General features: G+C 50.9%; 1 protein-coding gene across 22 annotated transcripts in view; it reads right to left on the reverse strand.

The window, feature by feature from the left end:
- Positions 1 to 1,354: 1,354 nt before the first annotated feature.
- Wiz (WIZ zinc finger) overlaps positions 1,355 to 23,838 on the reverse strand; it is a 28,373-nt gene continuing 5,889 nt past the window's right edge. For 3 of the 22 annotated variants that reach the window (XM_076919649.1, XM_076919650.1, XM_076919651.1), the window contains exons 3-13: positions 21,558 to 21,630; positions 16,583 to 18,699; positions 15,088 to 15,411; positions 10,448 to 10,618; positions 9,122 to 9,625; positions 7,734 to 8,123; positions 6,601 to 7,152; positions 4,893 to 5,420; positions 4,317 to 4,736; positions 3,891 to 4,086; positions 1,355 to 2,491 (exon numbers count right to left, since the gene is read on the reverse strand). In XM_076919649.1, coding sequence (XP_076775764.1) covers positions 2,332 to 2,491; positions 3,891 to 4,086; positions 4,317 to 4,736; positions 4,893 to 5,420; positions 6,601 to 7,152; positions 7,734 to 8,123; positions 9,122 to 9,625; positions 10,448 to 10,618; positions 15,088 to 15,411; positions 16,583 to 18,699; positions 21,558 to 21,630 — 5,435 coding nt within the window. In that variant the 3' untranslated portion in view covers positions 1,355 to 2,331. The other 19 variants (XM_076919652.1, XM_076919654.1, XM_076919653.1 and 16 more) reach the window with 19 other exon arrangements.

Consider the following 23,838-nt stretch of genomic DNA (forward strand, 5'->3'; position numbering starts at 1 on the left):
GGCTAAGAACACCCCTGCAGGCTTGTCACAGCAGCCTGTTCAACCCTTCTCCCCAGGCATAAAGACACAGAGGGGAGGAGAGAAAAACAGGGTTCAGGGGAGGGACCTGCAGCTATCCTCACCCAATGAGGTTATTCCCACTCTCCAGCACTTGTCTGGTTAGTGAAAATGATGAACTGAAAAGACAGCAGAATAAAAAAGTAGGAGACAACATAATCTTATCACCTCAGAAATGTTCAATAAACAAACATTAGCTAAGCAAGAAAATAGTATTGTTAAAAGAAGTGAAGTCACCAGGCGTGGTGGCGCACGCCTTTAATCCCAGCACTTGGGAGGCAGAGGCAGGCGGATTTCTGAGTTCGAGGCCAGCCTGGTCTACAGAGTGAGTTCCAGGACAGCCAGGGCTACACAGAGAAACCCTGTCTCGGAAAACCAAAAAAAAAAAAAAAAAAAGAAAAAAAAAGAAAAGAAAAAAAGTCAGGCTGGGCAAGCCAGGCACTGGTGGTGGTGCAAGCCTTTGATCCAGGTGGATACCTTGACTTTGAGGTCAGCGTGGTTTACATAGAGAGTTCCAGGACAGCTAGGACAGAAAAAAAACCCTGTCTTGAAAAACAGAACACATAACTTTAATAAATAAATAAGGCAGGGTAGTGGTGGTCCATGTCTTTAATCCCAGCTCTTAGATCTCTGTGAGTTCAAGGCCAGCCTAGTCTAAACACCTAGTTCCAGGATAGCCAGGAAGTGCTATTCTCTGCAAACAGATTGGCCACCACCAAAGGCCAAATGCTTCTTGAAAACCCAAAAAATATAAATAAAATAAAACCGAGTAATTCCCTTTTCCTCTTGTTATTTGTGTTCAGATAGCTCTTCCTGACATTTATCTTGGAGCTAGCAAGGTGTAGCTCAGTGGGAGAGCACTGGCCTGGTATGTTCAAGGCCCAGGATAAGGTCCCCAGCACCACATTTACAGTCCTATCAAGACAGCTGGGTCTCCACTCTGAACCTCATTCATATACTCAAGGCTCCAGCAGATGGGTGTTTCTACCCAATACCTCCAAGTGGTAAGAGCACTTAAAGAACCACTCCTGTAGGCACATTATTATGGCTGGTTAAACTCAACCAGCCTTTCTTGGTTCCCTTCCCAGGCCAGCCAACCAGAACCCCTCACTAGCCAGAGTACCAAGGGCCAACAGCTGAGAACTTGGACTTATCCCCAGCTGTGTCTGGTCTCTTTGGTGGCTAACAGAGGAAACCCAGGGCCTTTCGCCAGGCACAACCCCGATCCCCTGCTCCAGCTGCCAACCAGTGCCAGCCTGTTCCACTCCACAGAAAAACACACACTGGCTGCTCGCCCTGGGGTGTTTCCAGAAGAGAAATTTAATCTAATTTACATACTTCTAGGTACATTGATAACCAAAAGGTGGCCACTGAAAAGGTTAAAAGGTCAATTAGCTCCCGGTATCTAGCTGGCCCAGGATTGCAAAATAAAAATCCACGTTCCTTATTCTCTACACAAAACGCATTTTTTAAAAAAGTGAAAGATCTAGGGAGCTATACATACAAAGCAACAGTGAAAAGGGGGAGGGTGGCAGGGGTTGGGGAGGAGAGTCCCACCCCTCACTCTACCCTCCCAGCCCTGGAGCCCCTGAGGCTCTGACATGGCAGGAGGCAGCTGTCAGCTTTGAGCTCTTCCAAACTAGGAAGGCCCCTTTTTTGGGGGGGGCGGGGGGAGGGAAAGGGGGCAGCCAACAAGAATTTCCGTGGCATTATGGGGTCAGTGGGAGCTCCCAAGCCCTAGTGGGATAGCAGAGGGAGCATGGACTCCCCTGAGCAAGCACCGTGGCATGATGTGGTCGTTTGACTTGGGAACTGAGGGGGCTAGGGCAGATCCCAGGTCTCACGAGGTGCATGTGCATGTGTGTTTGCCTGTGCGTGAGAATAGATATTGATGGGGGAAAGAGGGAACAGGGGTCTTTGGGGTCTTTGCAAATGGCCACGGATGGCATAGCCCTGCCTGGTTGCTAGACACAGGGAAGTGCTGTTCTCCCTTGCAACCAGATTGGCCACCAAGGGCCTGGCTACTGCCCCTGCTGGACCAACCAGGTAGGCTCAAGGAGGGTACCCTTGTGGCCCCAGAGTCCTTAAGCTGGGGGAAGGGTGACTAGCTGGCTCCCGGTGCCCAGGTTGTAGTGTGCCCGGCCCCCAAGAGGCGCCGGTCTGAGGTTTTGGCTTGCTCCTTTGGAAACGGAAAAGAAACAGGGAAAAGGGGGAAAGGCCGGGAGAAATGGGAGGGGATGGGTGGCACAAAGGGGGATCCGGAATGCTTGTGTGTTAGGGTGCCTCTACAGCTGCTGTCTGTGCCAGTGGGGCCTGCGGCTCCTCAGGCGGAGGGTCTGCTTTGGAGAAGTTCATCTCCAGGATGTGCCGCTGTAAATGCCGTACCCACTCTTCTTGGATAGAGAGTGGGCCTTGAAATTCCACTTCACAGAACCTGCATAGGAAAACAGAGAAAGAAACTTTGGTGGCCAATGCTTTGAGGAAAGGCAGAAGTGTAGTCTAGAAGTGTTTAGGCACATCCATCACTACTCAGTGGAGCTATTTTAAGACAAGGACTTTAGGGAAAAAGTGTCTCCCAATGGTCAGCCGCTCTGCTACTGTGGAGTCAAGGTAGGGCCTCCGGGGCATGACATCTTCAGTGCCAGATAGGCAGAGGATTCCCCAAGTGCCTCTGCCATCTGATGTGTAAGCTCTGAGATGGTAGTGGGTATAAAGCAAAGCCTGTCTAACCAGCCCTCCTCTCTTATGGCAGCCTTAAGCTAGGTTCCAATGAACACAGGCCTAGAGCGCCACCTCTATCGCTCCAGAGAACTGAGGTGAAATTCTACTTCTTTTTTTCTCCCTTGGGTTTTTAGAGACATGATCTCTAATTCTATAGTTTAATCTGGCCTCAAAATTATGTAATTCAGTTGGACTTATACTGGTGGTAATCTTGTCTCAGCCTCCCAGTGCTAGGTAGGACAGCAGGCCTGAACCATGAGTTAACTTGGATGCTATTTTCGACTTGGCCTGTAATTTATAGCTTGAGCTGAGTTACCTCAGGTTTCTAAAACCCCTGTATCCTGGCATGTGATACATGTGTGTGTGTGCACACGTATACATGCATGTGTGTATGTCTGTGTATGTATACTTTCAGAAGAATTAACTGAGTTTTTTTTTCCTTAGCAGACAAATATGATTGAGTCCTTACTAAGTGTCAGCAAGGTTTTCAGGGCTTTGCTATTAAATTCAGTCCTCACAACTCTATCAATTAGGTCTGTATGAAATGTTTTTTTAAAGACAGAGCTTTACCTTGTAGCCCTAGCTGGCCTGGGCTGACCTTGAACTCAGAGAGTCATACCCGCTTCTGCTTCCTGAGTGCTGGGATTAAAAGTGTGCACCACTACACCATGCTAAATTCTTTTTCAAGACACAAAAATGAGGCCGGGCGGTGGTGGCACACGCCTTTAATCCCAGCACTTGGGAGGCAGAGGCAGGTGGATTTCTGAGTTCGAGGCCAGCCTGGTCTACAGAGGGAGTTCCAGGACAGCCAGGGCTACACAGAGAAACCCTGTCTCGAAAAAACAAACAAAAAAAGACACAAAAATGGTGGCAGGAGTGGGAAAGCTCTTGTCTGATGTTACTAAGCTGTCAAGCGTCACGGTTAGGACTGAACCTAGGTCTACCTGGCTATGAAGCTCATGGTATCAGCCTGCTACTCTCAAGTTCCAGATCCTTTAACCTGGGCGCTGCTACACCTTAAAACAGCCCATGAGACCCCACCTCCCAAACTGCACGGAGCTAACTCATTTTCAGGCTTCTAATAGCCAAGGCCCTACTATGTGTTAGCATACCTGCACTTGAGGGTATAGATGTTGCCCACAAACTTGACCAGTGACGTTTGGGGGGGCCGAGGCACCAGGGAGGGGACTGGCCGGACCCGGGGTGGGGGTTGCCGTACTTCTTCCAGCTTCTGTTGCAGGTCATTGGCTTCCTCACCACCCCGAGCTGCAGAGGCATCTGAGGGGCGGGCTTGTCTGCGTTCAAATTCTAATGGACAGAATGATAGGTGATGTAAAAGGCGGGCTAGTGCCCTGGAGACACCCTGCCTTCAGTGAGCACAAAGGGGCAGAGGTTGTTGGAACTTAAGACTGGGCACCACATGCACTGATAGAATGACATCCTGATAAAGGGAGGGGATTAAGTATCTAAGATGTGGTGGTTGGCTAAGCTCTAGAAGGTGTCTACTGACCTCCCGACCCTCCTTCACCAGCACTCACTGTTGATATTTTGCCGTTGATGCTCTTCTGACTTCACGGTCCCAGGTGGGCTGGTTGCCAGAGGTCGTTCACCACTGTCAGCTGCCCGGCCAGCTTCAGGCCCTGGTTCCCCGCCAGCACTTCGGCCAACCAGGGACAGGCCCCCAGGTGCCAGCCCCAGGGGTGGCCGCTTGTCACTATCACGGCCATGGCCAGCACTTCGGAACTTCTTGGTAAAGGGACGGCCACCCTGGATGTAGCTTCGGTAGGCACCCACTTTCTGAGGCCGGTGCTTGATCCACTCACTCAGGGTCTCGATGGGAGAGCCGTTGACACACCATTCCGTCACACCGAACTGCCGCAGATGTGCCCTCGCATGGCTGGCTAGGGCTTTGCGGTTTTCAAAGTAAAGGCCACAGAGCTCACAGCAGGCCTCGGTGGCTACAGACAGAGGAGGTTGCTATTCTAAGAGTGCAGGAATACCCAGGTGATCTAAGCAAGGTCAGGAGCTAATCCCACCTCCCACAGGGACCTTGCCTCAGGGGCCCTGCTAGCCCTGACAAATGCCATCCCAAGACCCTACCACCCACTGCTTACAGGAGTGGGAGGTCTTCTCATGAAGAGTCTTTGCCTTGAAGGGCAGTTCAGTCTGGATGTAGGTCTTGGCCTTGACCTCTGCTGGGAGGAAGCGGTCCTCCTGGAGGGGCCGCTTGGTTGCCACTGGGCCCAGGTAGCTGGTAGCTGAGGGCTTGGACCCTGTGATGGGTGACAGGCTGAGCTCCCGGGGAACCTGGGCTGGCCCAGCTCCTGGTTTTCCTGGCCGGCTAGCCAGGGGTGACAGAGGCAGTGGGGAATGCATAGCCCCAGGAGCTGCTGTGGGAGAGCCATCTTCAGTGAGGGCAGGAGCCAGGTCTCCAGCTGGAGGCTCTTTTTTGATGAGGCACAGCTTGGACTTCTTCTTCAGTATCTCCCGAAGTGTGTCAATGGGGGAGCCATTGACAGACCACTCAGTCACACCCATCTGGCGCAGGTGGGAGCGTGCATGGCTGGAGAGGCCCTTGCGGTTCTCGAAGAACTCACCACAGAACTCACACCGGATGTCACGCACTGGCTCTGCCCGAGATGCTGCAAGGGGTCAGGGGGGTGAGGGTAGGGGAAGAAAGGAGGCATTGGCTATGGGCTGGAAGAAGCCTCCAAGCCCAAAACCCAAGACAGTGCCAGACTTCTGGATGCCCCTATCCATATGCTCCCTCCAGACTCCAGTGAACTCCTCCTTCATCTGAGCCTTTAGAGGCATCTTATAAGTCCAGCCCTTCTATTGTTACCTCAAATTCTAGCTGGCTTTACAAGGCCTCCCTGAGTAAGGCTGGGTAAGCTACTTCCTCTTGCTGAGCCTTAGTTTCCTTCTCTGCAAGATGGGGATGAAAACCTGTATCTCCCAATGTTGCTGAGGTGTAAAATCATAAAGGTTCAGAGCATAAGGCATGGAACTGTCACGTGAGCTCTAAGGTGAAGCCTTGGCCATGCTTGCCTGCTTGGCGTATAGCAGATAATCAACCAAGAATGAACAGCAAGACAGAGTGCCAGGAAAGCAAGTAACACTGACATGATAGCAACTATGCTTTTGTAACCAGGCACCATGCTAAGTGCTTCATCACACTTAATTCTCAAGAAAACTGTTAGGCTGGAGAGATGGCTCAGCAGTTAAGAGCACTGACTGCTCTTCCAGACGTCCTGAGTTCAATTCCCAGAAACCACATAGTGGCTCACAACCATCTGTAATGGGGTCCGATGCCCTCTGCTGGTGTGTCTGAAGACAGCTGCAGTGTACATGAAGTAAGTAAATAAATCTTAAAAAACAAAAACCTGTATAGACATGAGACATGGGATTATGCTGACCTCCATCTTCCAAGTGAGGAAACTTGCCCAACTCACTTACTACAAAGCTGTGGAGTACTAGTACTGTTCTCTGCCAGGACAGAGGTCCCGTTAGCTCTCTCGAGCCTCTCCTGCACCTTGCCTCTGGCCAGTGTCTGACCCCACCCCTCAGCTCCCTCACTTGTACCTGCCATCCACTACCACCCTAGCTTATGGATACATTGCTGCCCATACCTAGCTGGCCAGGATACTCAATAACAGAAAAACAAGCTGTAGGTTGGGTCCAGGAGTGAAAACAGCAAGTTCTATGTTCTCTGGACATGTTTAGCTTCCATTTCAGTCCTGTGATCTATGGATACTGCTAAAAGGGTACAAGGAGGAGCACCAGACAATTGTTCTACCTATCCTGACACAGGGTCACACTTACACAGGTTCAAGGGTGCCATATCTTCTCGAGGCGTACCCCAGGGACCCTCAGATGGGTGTGGCTCCCCATGAAGGGCCCCTGGCAGCATCTCCCTCTTGATCTCCACTCTCATGTGTTCAGGCTTCAGTTTCTTGGGCAGGGAGGGTGTAGCAAGGCCTGAGAACATCTTCCGGGCCGTGGGAGGAGGAGAAACAGTCGGTGAGTGGCCCAGGGGACTGCCTGGTGGCGGCGGCAACTTCTTGGCCAAAGATGAGATGTGAAGATCAGAGGGACTTCGGGCTTCTAGTGAGCTGCCAGGACCTCCACTGCCTACCACCTTGGCCAGGGCTTTTGGGCTAGGACCTGGTGGATGGAGGTGTCCACCTGGCCTGGATTGGGTCCGTCTCTTCAGGATCTCCCGAAGTGTGTCGATGGGTGAGCCATTCACATACCACTCAGTCACACCCATCTGGCGCAGATGGGAGCGCGCATGGCTAGATAGGCCCTTTCTGTTCTCAAAGAACTCACCACAAAACTCACAGCGGATATCTCTTGTTGGCTCTGGGCCTGAAGCTGCAGCAGGAAGAAAAAGGGTCAGTTAGAATTATGGGTATCATCTGGATAGTCACCTGTTTGAGTATCCTGGCCAGCTAGGTATGGGCAGCAATGTGTCCATAAGCTAGGGTGGTAGTGGATGGCAGGTATAAGTGAGGGAGCTGAGGGGTAGGGTCAGACACTGGGCAGAGGCAAGGTGCAGGAGAGGCTCGAGAGAGCTAACGGGACCTCTGTCCTGGCAGAGAACAGTACCAGTACTCCACAGCTTTGTGGGTCCCAATAAGAACAGGGCAGGAGACAGGACGAAGCCAGCCTAGGTGCCACATACTGTCTAGACCCAGGATACCTTCCACACCAAAAGGCAGGACCTTCCCCTTGGCCTTCATTCTCAGGCAGGGTCATGGTGATAGAAGTCAAGGCCAAAGAGAGAGGTACCAGCAGCCCACTGCCAACAAAATCTCTGGGTTGAGCCAGCCCACTGCCAAGGGCCCCTGTCTACTCCCTACTACAACAGGGAGGGAGTAGGGAGGGAGCCATGACCCCCCAGGGAGGGGCTCCAGGGCCCACAGGGAGGAAGGGCAGCTGAAGTGAGAACCTACAGAGGTTGAGAGGAGATGGCTCCACATCAGAGGCCCAGAAAATGCCGGCGGCCGAGAGATCCTGCTTCCCCCAGGGACTGGCCATACCCGAGGCCTTCAGCTTGGCCTTCTTGGCCGGCGGTGGGGGAGGGAGCAAGGAGAGGGCTGTGGAGGCGGAAGGAGGCCGCCCCAGCTGGGCCAGGGCTCCCCGCCCGGGTGGGAGGCGGATCTGGATGCCGTCCCTCCTGATGAGCCCGTGGAGCACGTCTATGGGGGATCCCTTGGCATCCGGGTCGCTGACGCCCAGGTGGCGCAGGTGGGCACGGGCGTGGCTGGACAGGCCCTTGCGGGTCTCAAACCAGGCACCACACAGCTGGCAGTCCAGCTCTCTGCCCCCGTCACTATCTAAAGCTGCGGAGACAAAACACAGGGGGAGGGGGTTCACGGCCGCCACCTTGGTCGGCCCTAGGGGGATGCAGGCAGGAGGCTGTGTTGTGATTTTCAGCTGCCCACGTGGTTAGAAATCTAAGTTTCATGCTTTTGACAGGTTTTGTTTTATTGTTGTTGTTTTGTTTTAGATTTCAGGTAGCAGGGCAGCCTATTCCCTGCCTAGCCCACTGGCATCAAGTGACGGTGGAGAGCTTACGATGTACTTCTGTGTCAAATCCTGATGCTCTCAGGCCCTCCTCCCCTGGGATTTCTGCTACAGGAACTACAGGGGAAGATGGAAGAAGAGCAGGGGGAATCACAAGACTACCAAGGACCCCTACCCCTAAAACCACAGCAGATTCAATTCAAGTGGCTGCCAGGCAACACAGGCATCACGAGGCCCTGGCAGCTGCCAGCATGTAGGAAAGCATGATGGACACCTCTGGAACCCTGACTACTGAACTGGGAGGGAGGGGTTCTCTCCTGACCCTACTTGCCCAGTGCACGGCAACCATGATGGTGGGTCTCTACCTTTGGGCACAAACAGGGAGATGCCTCAGCACAAAGGGCTGGGAGACATGAAAAAAGGGGCCAACGTAAAGAATCTCTGTCTGGTAGATTGTCTACCCATCTACCTGTATGGTCCAAGATATCTCAGACTCCCACTGGGAAAGCCAGGTCCCTTGTTATTTTTACCACCCCCACCATGAGTCCAGAGGACAAGAGCTCTTCTCAAGTGGCAAGTAGACCCCTGCAGGCTCATATTTGTAGCAGACCTCCAGGGGAAGATCACCAGAATGGGGGACACAGGTCACATACAGGACAGCCCAATAGGAGACATAGTGATTGCCTCAACTAGCACTGACCTGGATGACCCAGGATCTGGAAAGTGCAGGTCTCAGTTCCTACCCTGGGTCCTCCTCATCTGAGGACCACATAACATCCCAGCACCCCCCTCAGCTCCCAGTACCCAAACTCACTGAGATTCAGTGGCCCCTCATCCTCAGACTGGGGCCACTGTGCCTTTGGGGAAGTTGGCCGGGGACTCAGGGACAGCTGGGGGCTCTTGTCCTCAGGATTCTTGGGTGTAGGGGATCCTGCCAGAGTCAGTGGGGCCTTCTTGAGGAGTGGAGAGCTGGATGGGTGGGTCAGGCCCTTGGCTGAGAAGCCAGGAGGTGATTTGATGGCTTTGTTGACAGCAGGGGCATCCATAGGTTTGGCCAGGGAGAGCAGGCCAGACCTGGCAGCCCCAGCAACGAACTCCTTTGGTGAGTTGGACTTCTTGGTCAGGCTAGGGGGCAGCCCAAGGGGAGCATCAGGCAGGCCCTTCTGTTTCACCAGCTCGTAGAGGAGGTCGATGGGAGCACCACTGCTTTCTGATTCTGCGACCCCAAGCTGCCGCAGATGTGAACGTGCGTGGCTGGACAGGCCCTTTCGTGTCTCAAAGCAGGCACCGCAGACCTCACAGGTGGTCAGGCTCTGGGCTGGAGGATGAGATGGAGGCCAGGATGGAAGGCTATGAAGCCTTTCAGGTACAGCTAACCCATTCTTCTCCCGTTACCCAGGTGCAAAATAAGTGTTTTACTTTTGTCAAATCTCTTTGATCCTGACAACCATTCTAACTTGGTGGGGGTTAGTATTTCTGGTTTGGAAGTAAGGAAACTGAGGCTCAGAGAAGAGAATAGTTGTGCCCAAGGGCACACAACAGGAGGCTACACTTTTTGTGGTCCAGCCAGTGTGGATGCCTTTCAGACCTGCAACATTCCAGGGTACCCTGACAATATATTTACACAAATGCGTGTGTGTGCATACATATACATCACATATGGAGCTAATACCTAACCTACTCTCTGCAACTAACAAAACTTCAAATGCTAAGTCAGAAAAGGTCTTAGTAACAGTCCTGGCCCAGTCCCCATCTACTTCTTGGCTTCCCTGCTTGACTTCAATGATGCAAAGGCCAGTTGGTTTTGCTCTTCTTAATATACCTAGGAACTAGCATTATGTTCAAGAACTTTGTAGTCTACAGAAAAACAAGTATGAAACCCACAAAAGCGCAGAACTAACAAGGTTGGTGAATGACCTAAGTTTGTGATCTCTTGCCCACCGCTTCACTGGATATTCCTTCCTCATCCAGTAAGGTAGTAGCTGAGGGCCACACATATGGCCAAAGCTATAGAGACTCAATGTAGAAGATAGCTGAGTAGCTATCTCCTTGGTGCTTTAACGTGCTATAAGGAAAATGAGTGCCAACCCCTGTTAATCCAAAAAGTGCTTCTGTGACCATGGCCGTCCTGGCCACTCACCCTTGAGGTCTGGCAGCTCCTGTTTGCTGCCATGAGGAACCTCTGCGGCCACTTTGCTGCTCAGCCGACTGGCCACCTGCTCCAGGGTCCCAGAGACAGGCAAGCTCTTCTTTGGGAGTAAGGGAGACCCCAAGTCCATGGCTACCATTGTGTTTTCCTCAGAACACAGGCCTGTGGGGTGGAGGAGACAGGCTCAGCCCAATCATGAGTCAGGCTGTCCACCCCAAGAAGGAGACAGAGAACGAACGGCACTTCTTCCTTATTCTTGGCATCTGCTCTCACTTCTGGAAGCCACTCATGCCATGAGAGCTGAGGCTGCACCCAAAAACCCTTGTGGCAGCCCAATGGAGGGACACTGAGATTGTCCAATGACAGGAAAGACAAACAGTAGTTTCAGTCCAGTAGAAGGTTCACTGGTCTGAGAACACATGCGAATTCGAGCTGAGTTTTCTCATCAGAGGACATTTTAAGACAAATGCCTCTCTCGGTAGAACTTATAAGGGGGTGAAGGTAGGAAGAGTTAAAAGAGTCAGAGACCAGAGTCTGGAGGCCAGAAAGACTAGGTAGAAAAAGCAAGAAGCTGAGGACAGGGAGGGGGGGAAAGCTCTACCAGACAAGGGAGCTGGAGCTTCAAAGACAACAGCAAGTCCAGCAGTAAACTATTCATCACCAGCTCAACTGGCCAAGGTAAGAACCTGGACCCTGGACCAACTTGGGACAGGAAGAGTGGGAATGACAGAAGTTTGCATGAAGTTTCTTAAGCTTCCGTCCAGCAAGGAAGCCTCCTCCGGTAAGAGATAGGTAGGGAGAAGGAATCAAGGGTGGTTTTCTTAGTCTGAGTTTTCATTAAAAGGGGGCAGGGATGGGGGATAGTAGGAGGTGATGTGGCAGAATTCTGAACAAGAGTTGAGAATGAAAGAACCGTGTGTCAGATGGACTTCGAAGACGACCAGGACAAAGCAATAGGGCAGGGGACTAAGGCAGGTCGCTTTCTACTCAATCTGAGTCCCACAGAGGCAAAAAGACAGGACAGGAGGCTACCGAGATCATGTCACAGAGTACTTTGTCAAAGTCTCCAGGTGGAAGTGGGCGCGTCTGTCAGATGGGGCAGGGCCAAAAGTGGCTTTCCAACACCGAGGGGATCGGAACTGTGACAACTGGGAGCTTCTGAGACTCCAAAAGAGGCAGGGGACTTCTGTCAGAGCCGGCGAAGAGTCCCGAGCAGCGACTGCAGAGTGCTTCCGAAGCCTGGGACCCTCCAAGGGGCCGAGGGAGGCCCAGGGCCCGAGCGCCTGAGGTGGGGGGGGAGGTGCCACAGAGATCGGACGGCGGGTGTTGAGGGTGGCGACGGCACACTCGGGAGGGACGCCGACTTTCCCCTCCCGGGACCCTCCCCTCCACCAACTCTTACCCGGAGCGGGCGCAGGCGCGGGCCCCGGCTCCGGCTCGGCCTTGGGCCCGTCCCGCGACGCCGGTGGCGGCGGCGGTGGGGGTGGAGGCGGCGGCGGCGCCGGGAGAACCACCGGTCCTGGACTCGGGGGGCCTGGCGAGGGCGCCCCCGTGGGCGCGCGCTCCCGGGCACCCCCCGCGCGCGGCCCCGCCGCCGCCTTGCTCTCCGCTTTTGTCACTCGGCACTGGGCGGTGGAGGCGGCCATCTTGGCTCCGGCGCACGCGGGGCGGCCGCCTCAGGCGAGAGCAGCGGAGCACCGCGCGCCGCGACCTCCGAGCGTGCTCTGCTCCGCCCCTCCGGGCGCACCCAGGGCAACCTGATGAGCGCCGAGCGCCTCGAGCGAAATGCTCTGGGCGTTGAGGATTCCACTTCCACGCTCCTGGGAGCTGCAGGGAGCTTAGGGCCAAGCTGCCATCCGCCTCTAGCAGCCGCCACACTCTAGGATATACACATCTCTACAACTAGAAAAGGAACCCTCCAGCCACACACATTCACCTCAATACAAGCATTCAGAATTAGAAGCCTGACAGTAGTGCTAGGACCTGCCTTGAGACCCTGTTCCATTCTTCTCTCTAAGTCTCTTGCCAGGTAGTCAAACCTGGACCTTACTCAAGGCAAAGCTTCTAGAACAATCCTGAAAAACACTAGATTCTCCACCACAGGGATCCTCCCCCAGCCCCACATCACCCTAGTATCTTATCTAGCTGTTCTCAGATAGTGCTGTCCCGCAACCCAAGAAACTTGGTCCCTCCTCACCTATGATTCTAGCATTGTTCGCTCCTTCCGCCCAACTTCAAACTGCGGCGTCCAGTTATTCCTTGACAGATGGGTGGAGCCTGAATTTGACCTGTGCCCCGCCCTCAATTTGGTGCCTCCTCCTTCTGGCTCACTTGGAAAAAGGGAAGAATCTTTTTAAAAAAGAACTGCCACGCAGGGCCACTGCCCCAACTTGGCCCTGATTTGGGATACCATTACTTTGCAAAGTTTTGGGGATCGTTTCAGCTACTCTGTAACACCCCCCCCATCTCTGTATGTTCCCTGAAGAGATCATTCATAAATGTCTCCTTCCTTTAGACAAAGCCAATGCAGAGCTAACTCTACTTCCTCACAATCTAGAGTTTGAGCCAGCTCCCTTTGGGGAGTGACACATAACTTTTTTTTTTTTTTTTTTTTTTTTGGATAGAAATAAGTGAATCTGGCTGTTAGGCACTTGTCTCATCCTTGGGAGTGTCTGGCTCTGATGCCAGATAAGAAATGTGAGCATGATATACAGGCCTGTGATGGGACAACACAGAAAAAAAAGAGGGTCAGAGCTGGAGCTTTCATAGATTACTTTCTACAGACCTAGACATCCTTAGAGCTGGCTCCGCCTTCCAGCCATGCCTGAGACATTATAAACCAAATTAGGTGGGAAAGCTGAGTCCCTGGTGAGCAATCTTTTACTAAAGGCAAGAAGCCCCATAACCCATTCTTCTGTGTCTCTCTGACATGGCTTCAGCCAGCCACCAACCTGTCTGTGCCTCAGTTTCTTCTTGTTTAAGAAAGAGAAGGACTTTTGACATCCTCACCCTGTCCTTTGAAAACTCTCAAGTGCCTTCACATGGCTTACAGATGGGATGGGTCCAGCCAAGTCTAAAATATACATCTCGACAGTAGTCTGGAAACTGTAAGTAGAACAACCGTAGAAGAAAGCCCAGCTCCAGTAACCTTGCATCAGTTTTCCCAGTTTCATTCCTCAGAGCCAAGGAGTTTGAATTTTATTCAACTATGTCTTATAGCTGAGTTCTATGTCCCCCTCCTACTTTTGTTTCTTGAAACTGAGTTTCTTCCCGTAGCACTGGCTGTCTTAGAACTCACTATGTAGACCACCTGTCTGTCTCCTGAGTGCTAGAATTAAAGGTGTGACACACCTTGTCCAGCTGAGTTCTCTGTCCTTTAAAAAGCTCCCAAAAGTCAGCATTTTTAGAGATCGGGTCTTTTCCTTTTCCTCTAATACTGCTGAGCCCATCCCTGCAATCTAATACCAAATATCGACTCTAGATTTGCAGACACTATCAATAAGATGCTCAGAAGTCCAACTTTGCCTATGTGTGGCTGGGACAAAGCAAATAATCCACAGTTTCTTTGTCTGTAAGATGAGTAGACAACAATCCTAAGGCAAGGAACATAGCTCAGTGGCAAAAACATTTGTCCGACATATATGAGGCCCAGGGCTCCATGCCCAGCACATCAAAGCAAAATAAGATAAACCTTTGCCCTACAAAGTTGTTTTTTGTTTTGGTTTGGTTTTTGACATATCTGAGAGGTTAAAACCTTAGTAGGTGCAATTGCTTGAGTATGGAAGGAGTTTGTCAAGATTGCTGGGTAAAACTAGTTGAATCTAGAGTCTGGATTCTACTCTTTTCTGTAGTGAGTGCTGGGAACCAAACCGTGGGTCTTGCTTATGCTAAGCATGTGCTCTGTCAAGTACCCTAGAGTCTGGATTCTAGATCGGTACCATCTACTACAGTAAGGAAACAAGTGGCTCAGTACTAGCCATATTTTAAGTGCTCAGTGACCACATGTACCCAGTGGTGATCCTCAAGGTCAGGATAGACTGTTAAAGACTATGACTGACATTTCACAAAGTTCTATTGGACATAGTAGTCAACATAGGAAATATTTTCAGAACAAAGAATCTGCTGCTTAACTACCTGGATTGCAAAGCTTATCTTTCTCTGGCTACATAATTTGGGGCAGGTATATTAAGTTCTCTGTGCCTCAGATTCCTCCTTTGTAATATGCATATGATGAAAACACATACCTTTATAGGCTTGTAAGGAGTTCAATGGCTTTGTGCTTATAAAGTTCCATTGCTTCTAGAAAGAACTCACTTAGAAATTGGATTCAGAAAGGGCCATGGATCAGCCCTTGAATAAAACAGAAATTACCCCTATGTGGCAATATAGTGGTAAGAAAATTTGTTAATATGCTTTTTTTAAAAATAGGATCTGACTATGTAGCTTAGCTCATGCCTGAATTTGCTATGCAGCCCAGGCTGGCCCTGATCATCTTGGCCAAGCCTTGAGTGCTGGAATTACAGGCAGATGAAATGCTTCCAGGAAAGCAGAGTGCCCACCCTCCAATTCACCCACCCATCCCTCTGAATCCCTGGGGAAGGATAGGAGCCTGACTTGTTCCCTCTCCTTACCATCTCCGTAGATTGGCCCAGGGTCCTCAGTCCAGGTAGGTGGGAAGGGCATGGTGAGAGGTAAGCGTGGCCGTCGTGAAGTCAGGAAGCTTCCAGGTGGCCCACCAGGCTCACGGCCCAGGGGACTTGGGGGCAACTCAGCTGCTGAGGTGGCCAGCAGCTCCTGCAGGATGTTGATGGGTGAGATGGTAAGCTCCCAGTTGGTGATGCCAAAGTCACGAAGGTGGGCCCGGGCATGACTGGAGAGGCCAGCCCGAGTATCAAAACCAGCCCCACAGAAGTCACATCGCATCAGGCTAAAGGTGCCCGGGTCGAAGTTAGCCACTGCAGAAAGAAGACACAGACTTTCTGGGTTGGGGTAGTGGTGAGGGAAGCCACTCTCCACCCCAACTCTGCCTCCTTCCCAGGACTTTTCCTGCTCTAGAGATCACCCTGGAATGCCCGCCTTCCCTTCTGTTGATGCTTCTGGCTGACCAGAAACTCTCAGCATGTGCACCCTCCCCAAACCAGACACTGAAGAAAGTTTGACTTCCCAGACCCCTACTTGCACATCAGGCAGCACTAGGGAACTTCTAGAGCAGGTTTCTCTGGATCGGCAATATGAGAGTATTAGATAGACATCCTTTCCTTGTCTATTTTTGTTTGGCATTGCTCCCATACTACAAATTAAATGTAGGTTATGTGACGAAATGGACAAATAGAGAATGGGATACTCACACGTGGAAGCCTCCTCTGAGCCCTCAAGGTAGAGTTTACGGTTTTCTCTCTCAGATTCAGAGCCCTGGTCACTTGATGCCATAACTGCCTAGTTTCCTGGCTGTCTACCACTTATCCCCACACTCAAGCATCTCTCCTCCCTCCCTCCCTCTCTCCCTCTCCCTCTCTTTCTCTCATCCCCCGCCCCCCCCCCTTTCCCTCTCCATGCACTCTCATTCACTCAAACACCATATTAACACCTTCCCCAAGTGGGCTGTGAAGTACCTAGTATCAGAACCACCCAGTGTGCTCTAACTACAGGTAGACCTCTGGAATCAGAAACTCTTTGCCTGGAAATCTTCACACTTCATAGGTGGCCCCAGGCTCTGAAGCCTGCCAAGAGTCCTGTGACTTTGCTTGGGCCAAACTGTTGTCTAGCTCACTGCTGGCCTTCTCAGGGCCCAGAACAGAGGCGACCCAGTTCAATACACATTTATTGCATGAAAGAATCAAATGGAGTTATCTGTCTGTGGCTAACTGCTGTGCTCAAACTCCTCTCTTCAGTTGCCATTGTGACCAAGGCACTGGGGCATCCCAGCATATCCACTAACATTTAGTGGTGACTTTGCCCACGGCTTTCAGGTGTTTCAAGATGGGATGCCCCAAGTTTCCCCTGTAGGAAGCTACAGTAGGACTCAAAGTAAGGGTGGGGAAGTTTAGAACTCTCTGCTGTCCAGCTCTGTGACTCCCAGGCACTGAGAGAGGGAGACGGATTCCCAAAGCAAGGCCGATGCCCTACCTTTTTTCTTCTTCTTCTGGAAGGAAAACCTGCGTTCAATGGCCTTCACCTCCTCTGCAGAGATGAAATGCCGAACATTGTAGCTGACACCCACTCGGTTCAGGTGGCCCCGGACATGATTGGCCAGCCCGATGCCATTGTGGAAACGATCAGGACAGTAGGGGCATTTCCGCTCCTCGTGCTTTAGTGCCATGGCTGGATCTCCTTCTAAGAGTGTGTCCAGACCCAGTGAGCCACCCAAAGGTGTATCGAGGAGCAGGAAGTCCAGGGGATGGGTGCTTCTCAGCTCTAGCTCCTCAGGTAAGAGCTTTGGGGATGCCCGGGTGGCTGCAGCTATGACTGGTGGCCTGAGCTTTGCCATCAGAACAATAGGCACCATTCCTTGGAGCTGCTGTTGCTGAGTCTCTGAGGCATCAACTGCCTGCAGGACATCTTGGAAAGTCTGCTTCAACTCAAGGGCTGATTGAGGGATGAAGGTGGGGGTGGCTAGGGGTGGAAAGGCTCCATTTTCAGGAGTAAAATCCATTTCAGAAGTCAGAACTACATCTTCATCTTCTTCCTCTTCTTCTTCCTCTTCACTCCAAGGATGACTCTTGGTTTTCATTCTTTGCAGGTGGACAGAGCTTTTGTTTCTATTGAGATGTATAGAATAGGAAGCAGATGCCATAGGGGATGATGGAAAGGCCAGCTTTCCAAGAGACCGTCGGCCTGAATCTAGCAATAGAAAATCTCTCATGCCTGGCTGCTGATAGTCTGGACCAAAAGCTAGGCCAGGGTCATAACCAGAAGGGTTTTCATGCCATACAGAGGCCAAGAGAGGCTCAGATTTGCTAAAATAGTCCATGGTGGCAGTGTCAGGTAAGTGAGTATATGCATCCTGGCTAGTGCCTGGCTGGCTAGTAAGGTCCTCAAAGGCCTCTCCATCCTCCTCCCAATGGGCGTGGGCATGTACTAGCTTCATGTGCTCCCTGAGCAGACCCTTGCTAGGTGCTGTAAAGCCACAGTGAACACAGGTATTGAGGCCTGAGGAATCTCCATAGGAGGGATAGACAAGGGTGCTAACGTCTAAGACTGGGCTGCCACCATTGAAAGGTTCCTGGGCCTTTTGGCTGGGCAGTGACTCACGCACATGCAGCTTAGCATGTCGCATGAAGGCTCTAGAGGAATTGGTGCCAAAGACGCACTTGGGGCACTGCAGCCGTGCCTCACGGCCCTCGTCACCTGGAAACTGCTTTAGCTTTTGGATCTCTTCAATAATCTTCTCCCTGGAAGCCTGGTGCAGTTGCCAGTGCTGTTCCAGGGCAGTAGGTTCTGTGAAGGCCCAGCCACATTCACTGCAGGCCAGTGGAGCCAGGTCAGCTGGGAGCTCCTGGCCTGGTGCTCGGCGGTGCTGGCTCATGTGTTCTAGGAGGTGCTCCTTGTGCTTGAAGTAGATGCTGCACTCAATGCAAGGAAACACAGCTGGCTCTTCTTCCTCTTCTTCATGGCTGTCCACCCCACCAGCTACTTCCTGCAACAGTTCACACAGATATGGTCCTGTCTGGACTGGGGACAGTAAGGGCTGCAGTCGCTCCACAGATGCTTCAGAGTTCACTGTCCAGGTCTGGGTGGCCACTTCTGAGGCTGATGTGTGAAGACCCCACTCAGAAGGCTGGGCCACCTCCCCAACGTCTTGTAGGTCCTCTCTGGTACCCATAACCTCCATGTCCAAGGTCTTTGGAGTGTCATCCACTGGCACAATTACCCTCCTGAAGGAACTGACAGTTGGTGGCTGGGTAGGGAGGTCGAGGTGCAACCCTGTATCCTTCAGGGGCCCCTGTTCATCCGTATCTTGGAGCCAATCAAACTTGTGGTGGCTTGGAGAGTATTTCTCTAAGAACTTCAGTTCACCCTGATGGTGCAAGAACTTTCTAGAGCCCTTGAGCTTGGCATAGGGTTTCATAGTTTTCACAATAACTGAGTCCTGGAACCTCTGCTCAGATGGGGTGCCCTCCCTGGCCTCCTGGACCATGGGATGCTCCCAAGACCCCTGAACATCAAGGGATGCAGGGAAGGGACCCAGAAGATGGGGTGGTGGGGAGCCCGGCTGAAAGTCCAGGCTGTCTCCATCCCAGTAGCTGCAAGGAAGTGCCAACGGGGATAAGTTAGCTGTGGTCCTTGGTCTCCCTCCCTAGGTGGTAGTGATAGGGAGCCTTCCCAGGCTGGATGGACCTGTTAACTCATTGAGATCCAGCATAAGGGTGACTGTGGAGAGGTTGGGATAAATAGGGTAAAGGTGAGGAAGTCCAAGTGGGCCTTTCCAGAGGCATTTCGACAAGACCAGGTTCAACTCTTAGAGTGCACCTGTGCACACAGCCCAGCCCTGTTGCATCATTGGGGAAATGTGCAAGAGACCACAGGTTGGGGATAGAGCCTCAAAAGAGTATCCCCACTTGGTGGTACAGTGAACTCTCACCTTTCCCCAGGGAGGATCCAAGGCTCTGACCTGGGTTCCAGGCTGCTTCTGTCTTGGTCCTCCCCAAACTGTGGCGACTTAGTCACATCTCTCCCCCAAATTTGGTGAAGGTCAACTTTGTGGCAGGGCAGCTCAAAGGATGAACCTCCTCCCCTCTTGGAGGGTAGAGTCAGGAGTGACTAATGGTTCCAGTGACCCTGACCTTCCTGGGAGGGAGATAGGTAGGGCTGGGAGGTCAGAGTAGATGAGGAAACTTCTCTGGGCCTCAGATTTCCAATCCTAAAAATGGAGATGATTTTCAAGAGTCAGGAATCTTGTCTTCCTAATACAGTGTCTAAGGAGCTTTTGTGACAGGTATCATCAATTAAAACTATCACACAAAGCAGGTGCTTATTTAAAAGCTTGCAACTTTTCAAGTGGGGACTATGACCCCACAACTAAATAGAGAGTAGAGACAGGTAGAATTCAAGTGCTTAGGGATCAGGGAACACTCTCCCTCACCTGATACCCAGTAAGCCTTGGGACTGATGGGACTTTTCCAGGGGGACACAAGGTTTCACTATGTAGCCCCGGTTGGCCTGAAACTCGTTATGTAGACTAGAAGAGACTCAAACTCAGAGATCTGCCTGCCTTTGCCTCCAAAAGTGCTGGTATTAAAGGTGTGGCCACCACACCAGGCTCTGGGGTTTCTTTTTTGGTTTAGTTTTTTGTTTTTTTTGAGACAGGGTCTCATGGTGTAACCCTGGTTGTCCTGTAAATTACTTTGTAGACGATGTTGGCCTCGAACACACAGAGATCCACCTGCCTCTGCATCCTAAGTGCTGAAATTAAAGTTGTAGTCACCATACCAGGTTCTGGGACTTTTTAGTATAAGTATTCCTGATCAGTTCTCTCTTCATTCCCCCCAGTACTGGGAATTAAACCTAGGACCTGGCTCACGTAAGGCAAGTGCTCTATCATAGAACTATATACCTAGGTCCTCTCCATTCTTAAAATTTTGAGACAGGATCCTGTTCAATTATGTTAGCTTTGCACTCACTCTGTAGGTGACTTCAAAAACTCCAGGCAGGTTTTGAACTCACAATCCTCCTCCCTCAATCTCTGGAATAGCTGCATATTATAAGTCTGTATTACCAGGATGGGTTTGCTTGTTTACTTATTTTAGATAGGGCCCCATTAGGTACCCCAGGTTGGTGTTGGACTCAAGACTGTCCTATTTTAAAATCTCAGGTCCTGGGCTGGAGAGATGGCCCAGCAGTTAAGAGCACCGACTGCTCTTCCAGAAGTCCTGAATTCAATTCCTAGCAACCACATGGTGGCTCACAACCATCTGTAATGGGATCTGATGCCTTCTTCTGGTGTGTCTGAAGAGAACATTGGTGTATTCACATATATAAATATATATGTATATGTATATACAATAAATATATAATATATATTATAAATTTATATATTATATTTTTATATATTATAAATATATAATAAATCTTAAAAAATAAAATCTCAGGTCCTGAGATAGTAGGTATGTGCCACTGTGCCCATCATATACATATGCGTATATGTATACACATATTTTTTTCATTTAGGGTCTCCGTAACCCACTCTGGCCTTGAATTTACTATGTAGCAGAGGAAAATCCTGAACTCCTAATTCTCTAGTATGTGCCTCATAAGTGCTGAGATTACAGATATATGGCGCCCTTTATTTTAAGAGCCTGCCTTCACAAGGGAGTGGCTTGACTACATCCATGGAATAGGTGGGGAAATTGATAGTACAGATGCGCCAAGTGGAGGCCATACTGCTACCTCTATAGTAGATACAATAGTAAAAGTACCTCTCAGGGTTGTGGCAAAGAGTCAGTGAGCTGAACTGGGAGCCAGAACATAATCGTTATTATTCATTTCTAGACCTGTTGCTAATGTTGAGACTATCATAATTATATGTTAGACCCATTGAACTCTTTACTAAAGAGTAGCAAGGCTGAGGCTAGCACTCAGGGATAGATGGTAGAGCACTTGCATTGAGTTTGTAAGACCTTCCTCTGCTGAGTTTTGTCCCTAGCACCACAAACAAACAAAAGAATCAGAGTAGTGGTCATTAACATTGAAGTTGATTCCTGTTCTTTCCCAATGATCCTTGAGTTCCCAAGGCAAATTTATGAAACATCTTGTGGCAAGGTAACTTTCCATTTTGCAGATGAGAAAACTGAGGCTCAGAGAGGCATCAATCTAAGCATCACTTAACATAGAGACTGGATTCCAAGGGTTCAAGCGGCAGATTTGTTCCTCTCTGGCCTGGCTCCTAGCAGGGGTAATGAGAGTTGACCTTCTGTGTTGTTTTTAGACCTACCCCTCAGCCCCATCACACAACCAGGGCTGGTCTATGGGGAGTCACCTCCTCCTGCCTGGCCTCTTAATTCCCTCCTGTCCCCTTCTCATTCCCCAGAGGGCTTTGATGGAGCCTAGACACTCCTGATTGGCCCCCTGCCCTACCTGAGGTCAGGGCCAGCGTGGCACTCACCAGCTGCTGATCCGATGGGTGGCGGAGGTGGCACGGGGGAGGGCTTCGCTGAGGCCAGGATGGGGCTGCCCATCTGCAACAAAGAGGGGAGACCCTGAGGGGCTGGGGTCCCCCTGGCCAGGGCTGGGTTTCCTCTGGCCAGGGCCCTCCATACCTCAGCTCCGAGAGCCTTGTGGGGTACTTCAGATGGGGCCTTTAGGCCCCAACCCTATCCCTCAGAGGCTTTTGACCTCTGTATTCCTGTATCCTAAAAGGAGGTTCTCTGGAGGAGTTCCCTAGGGCTTGCTGCCTTCCAGTCTTCCACACATCCAGCAGCCAGGGCAGCTTCTGTTTGCTTGTTTTAAAATCATACCCTGGGAAAACTCATATGCTTTTCATTCTAACTACAAAAAAAAGCTAGAGTCCCACCTGCCACAACAATGGCATGTACATGAGGTCTGGGTCTGCATTGCTTCCTTCAACCTCCCTTCTTCTTACTGCTTTGCTTTCATTAAATTCTCCTCAAATCCCTCTCTTTTGAAGCTTTGAGTCCTAACTTTCTTCGGCCTTAGCCACACGTCCCTCAACTGTGTGTGTGTGTGTGTGTGTGTGTGTGTGTGTGTGTGTGTGTGTAAGACAGGGTCTCTTTATGTTGCCCTGGTTGTCCTGGAACTTGTTATATAGACCAGGCTGGCTTTGAACTCATGAAGATCCTTCTGCCTCTGCTCCCTAAGTGCTGGGTAAGGGTTGGTTGGTTTTGGTTTTATTTATTTATTTATTTTTTTGTGGGCACAGGATCTCACATAACTCAGGCTGGCCTCAAATTCAATATGTAGCTGAGGATGACCTTAAACTCCCAATCTGTCTACCTCTACCCCACAAGTGCTGGGACTACAGGTATATGCCCCTATGCCTAGTCTTCATTTTGCTTCTGAGACAGGGTTTTTCTTGAGACCAGCTGACCTCTAAACTCACAATACCCCTGCCTGTACTTTCTGACTCCTAGGATGACAGGCATGAATTACTACATCTGGCTTTGCTTAGCTTTTTTGGAGACAAATCTTGCTATGTAGATCCAGTTACTCTAGAAATCATTATGTAGCCCAAGCTAGCTAGCTACATCTATCATCCTCCTGCCTCTGCCTTCTGAGTGCTATGATTATGGGCCTGTGACTCCATGCCTGGCACCTGCTTAATTTATTTCTTAGCTTTCCCAGGTACTGCCAGGTTCCCTCTGTGGATAGCTGCATGTATGGGTGCGTTATAAGCACATAAGCCCCCTGAGAACTTGGACATTTACAGCTCATTCCTGGCATCATTCCAGCATCTGGCATGCGAGTACTCAACAAACACATGCCAGATAATGAGTAGGGAGCCTGGCCATCCTGAACCACACATGGCCCATGCCTGCCTGCTGGACCCTAAATCCTAGAATGGAATCTCTTCTTGGGAATGCCCACCACACCACAACAACACAGATAGAGCCAACTCTCCATTATCCGCCTGTAGAGCCAATGCCTGGAGCCACTGCAGGAATCCTGGCCTGTGCCTCTCTATCCGCCACGCTTGCCTGACACAGCAAGCATGCCAAGCAGGGAGTAAGCCAATTGCCTGGGCCAAGGTTAACACGCTGGGGGGAACTTGTGCCCCGGCCAGGGCCTGACAGATGCAATTGCTGGATCAACCTCAATTTGAGGATGGTCCAGAAAGGGCGAGGGCTGGCACGGATTCTTTTAATCCCCCACCATCCAATTTTCCCTGGGAATTAAAAGCCTACTACTGGGAATAGAAGAATGAAAATGGCAGGGAGTGGTCAGGAAGGTATGGTCTGTCTGCTGAGCCTGACAAAAAGGGCTGTTACAATGGCATGGCCTCTAAACTGTGGGTCAGGGGTACAAAACTTTGCATATCCCAGGGCAGAGTGGTCTTAGTCTTGACACTTGGAGAGGATCCTTCTCTGGGCTGGGGCAGTCTGCCACATTGTAGGATAATCCACAATTGGCCTCTACTTGCCCACGGGACAGTAATTCCTACCTATCCTGCAATCATGACAACTGAAAATGTCTGCACGCATCCCCAAAGTGTCCCCTGTGGGACCCGATTGTCTCTGTTTGAGAGCCATGGAGGCAGTCCCACCAGGAGCAAAGATATTCTGGGGTTTGAGGTCAGAAGTTATGATGAGGCTCTGGAGAGGATAGTGAGGGCTAGGAAAACAACCATAAGCAACAGGGTCTGTCCTAGACACAAGTCACAGATGAGAACTAATCAGGAGAAAGTGACCGATTAGTGAGTAACCAGTCCC

This window comes from Arvicanthis niloticus, chromosome 22 (genome assembly GCF_011762505.2).
Source record: "Arvicanthis niloticus isolate mArvNil1 chromosome 22, mArvNil1.pat.X, whole genome shotgun sequence".
Classification (NCBI taxonomy): Eukaryota; Metazoa; Chordata; class Mammalia; order Rodentia; family Muridae; genus Arvicanthis; species Arvicanthis niloticus.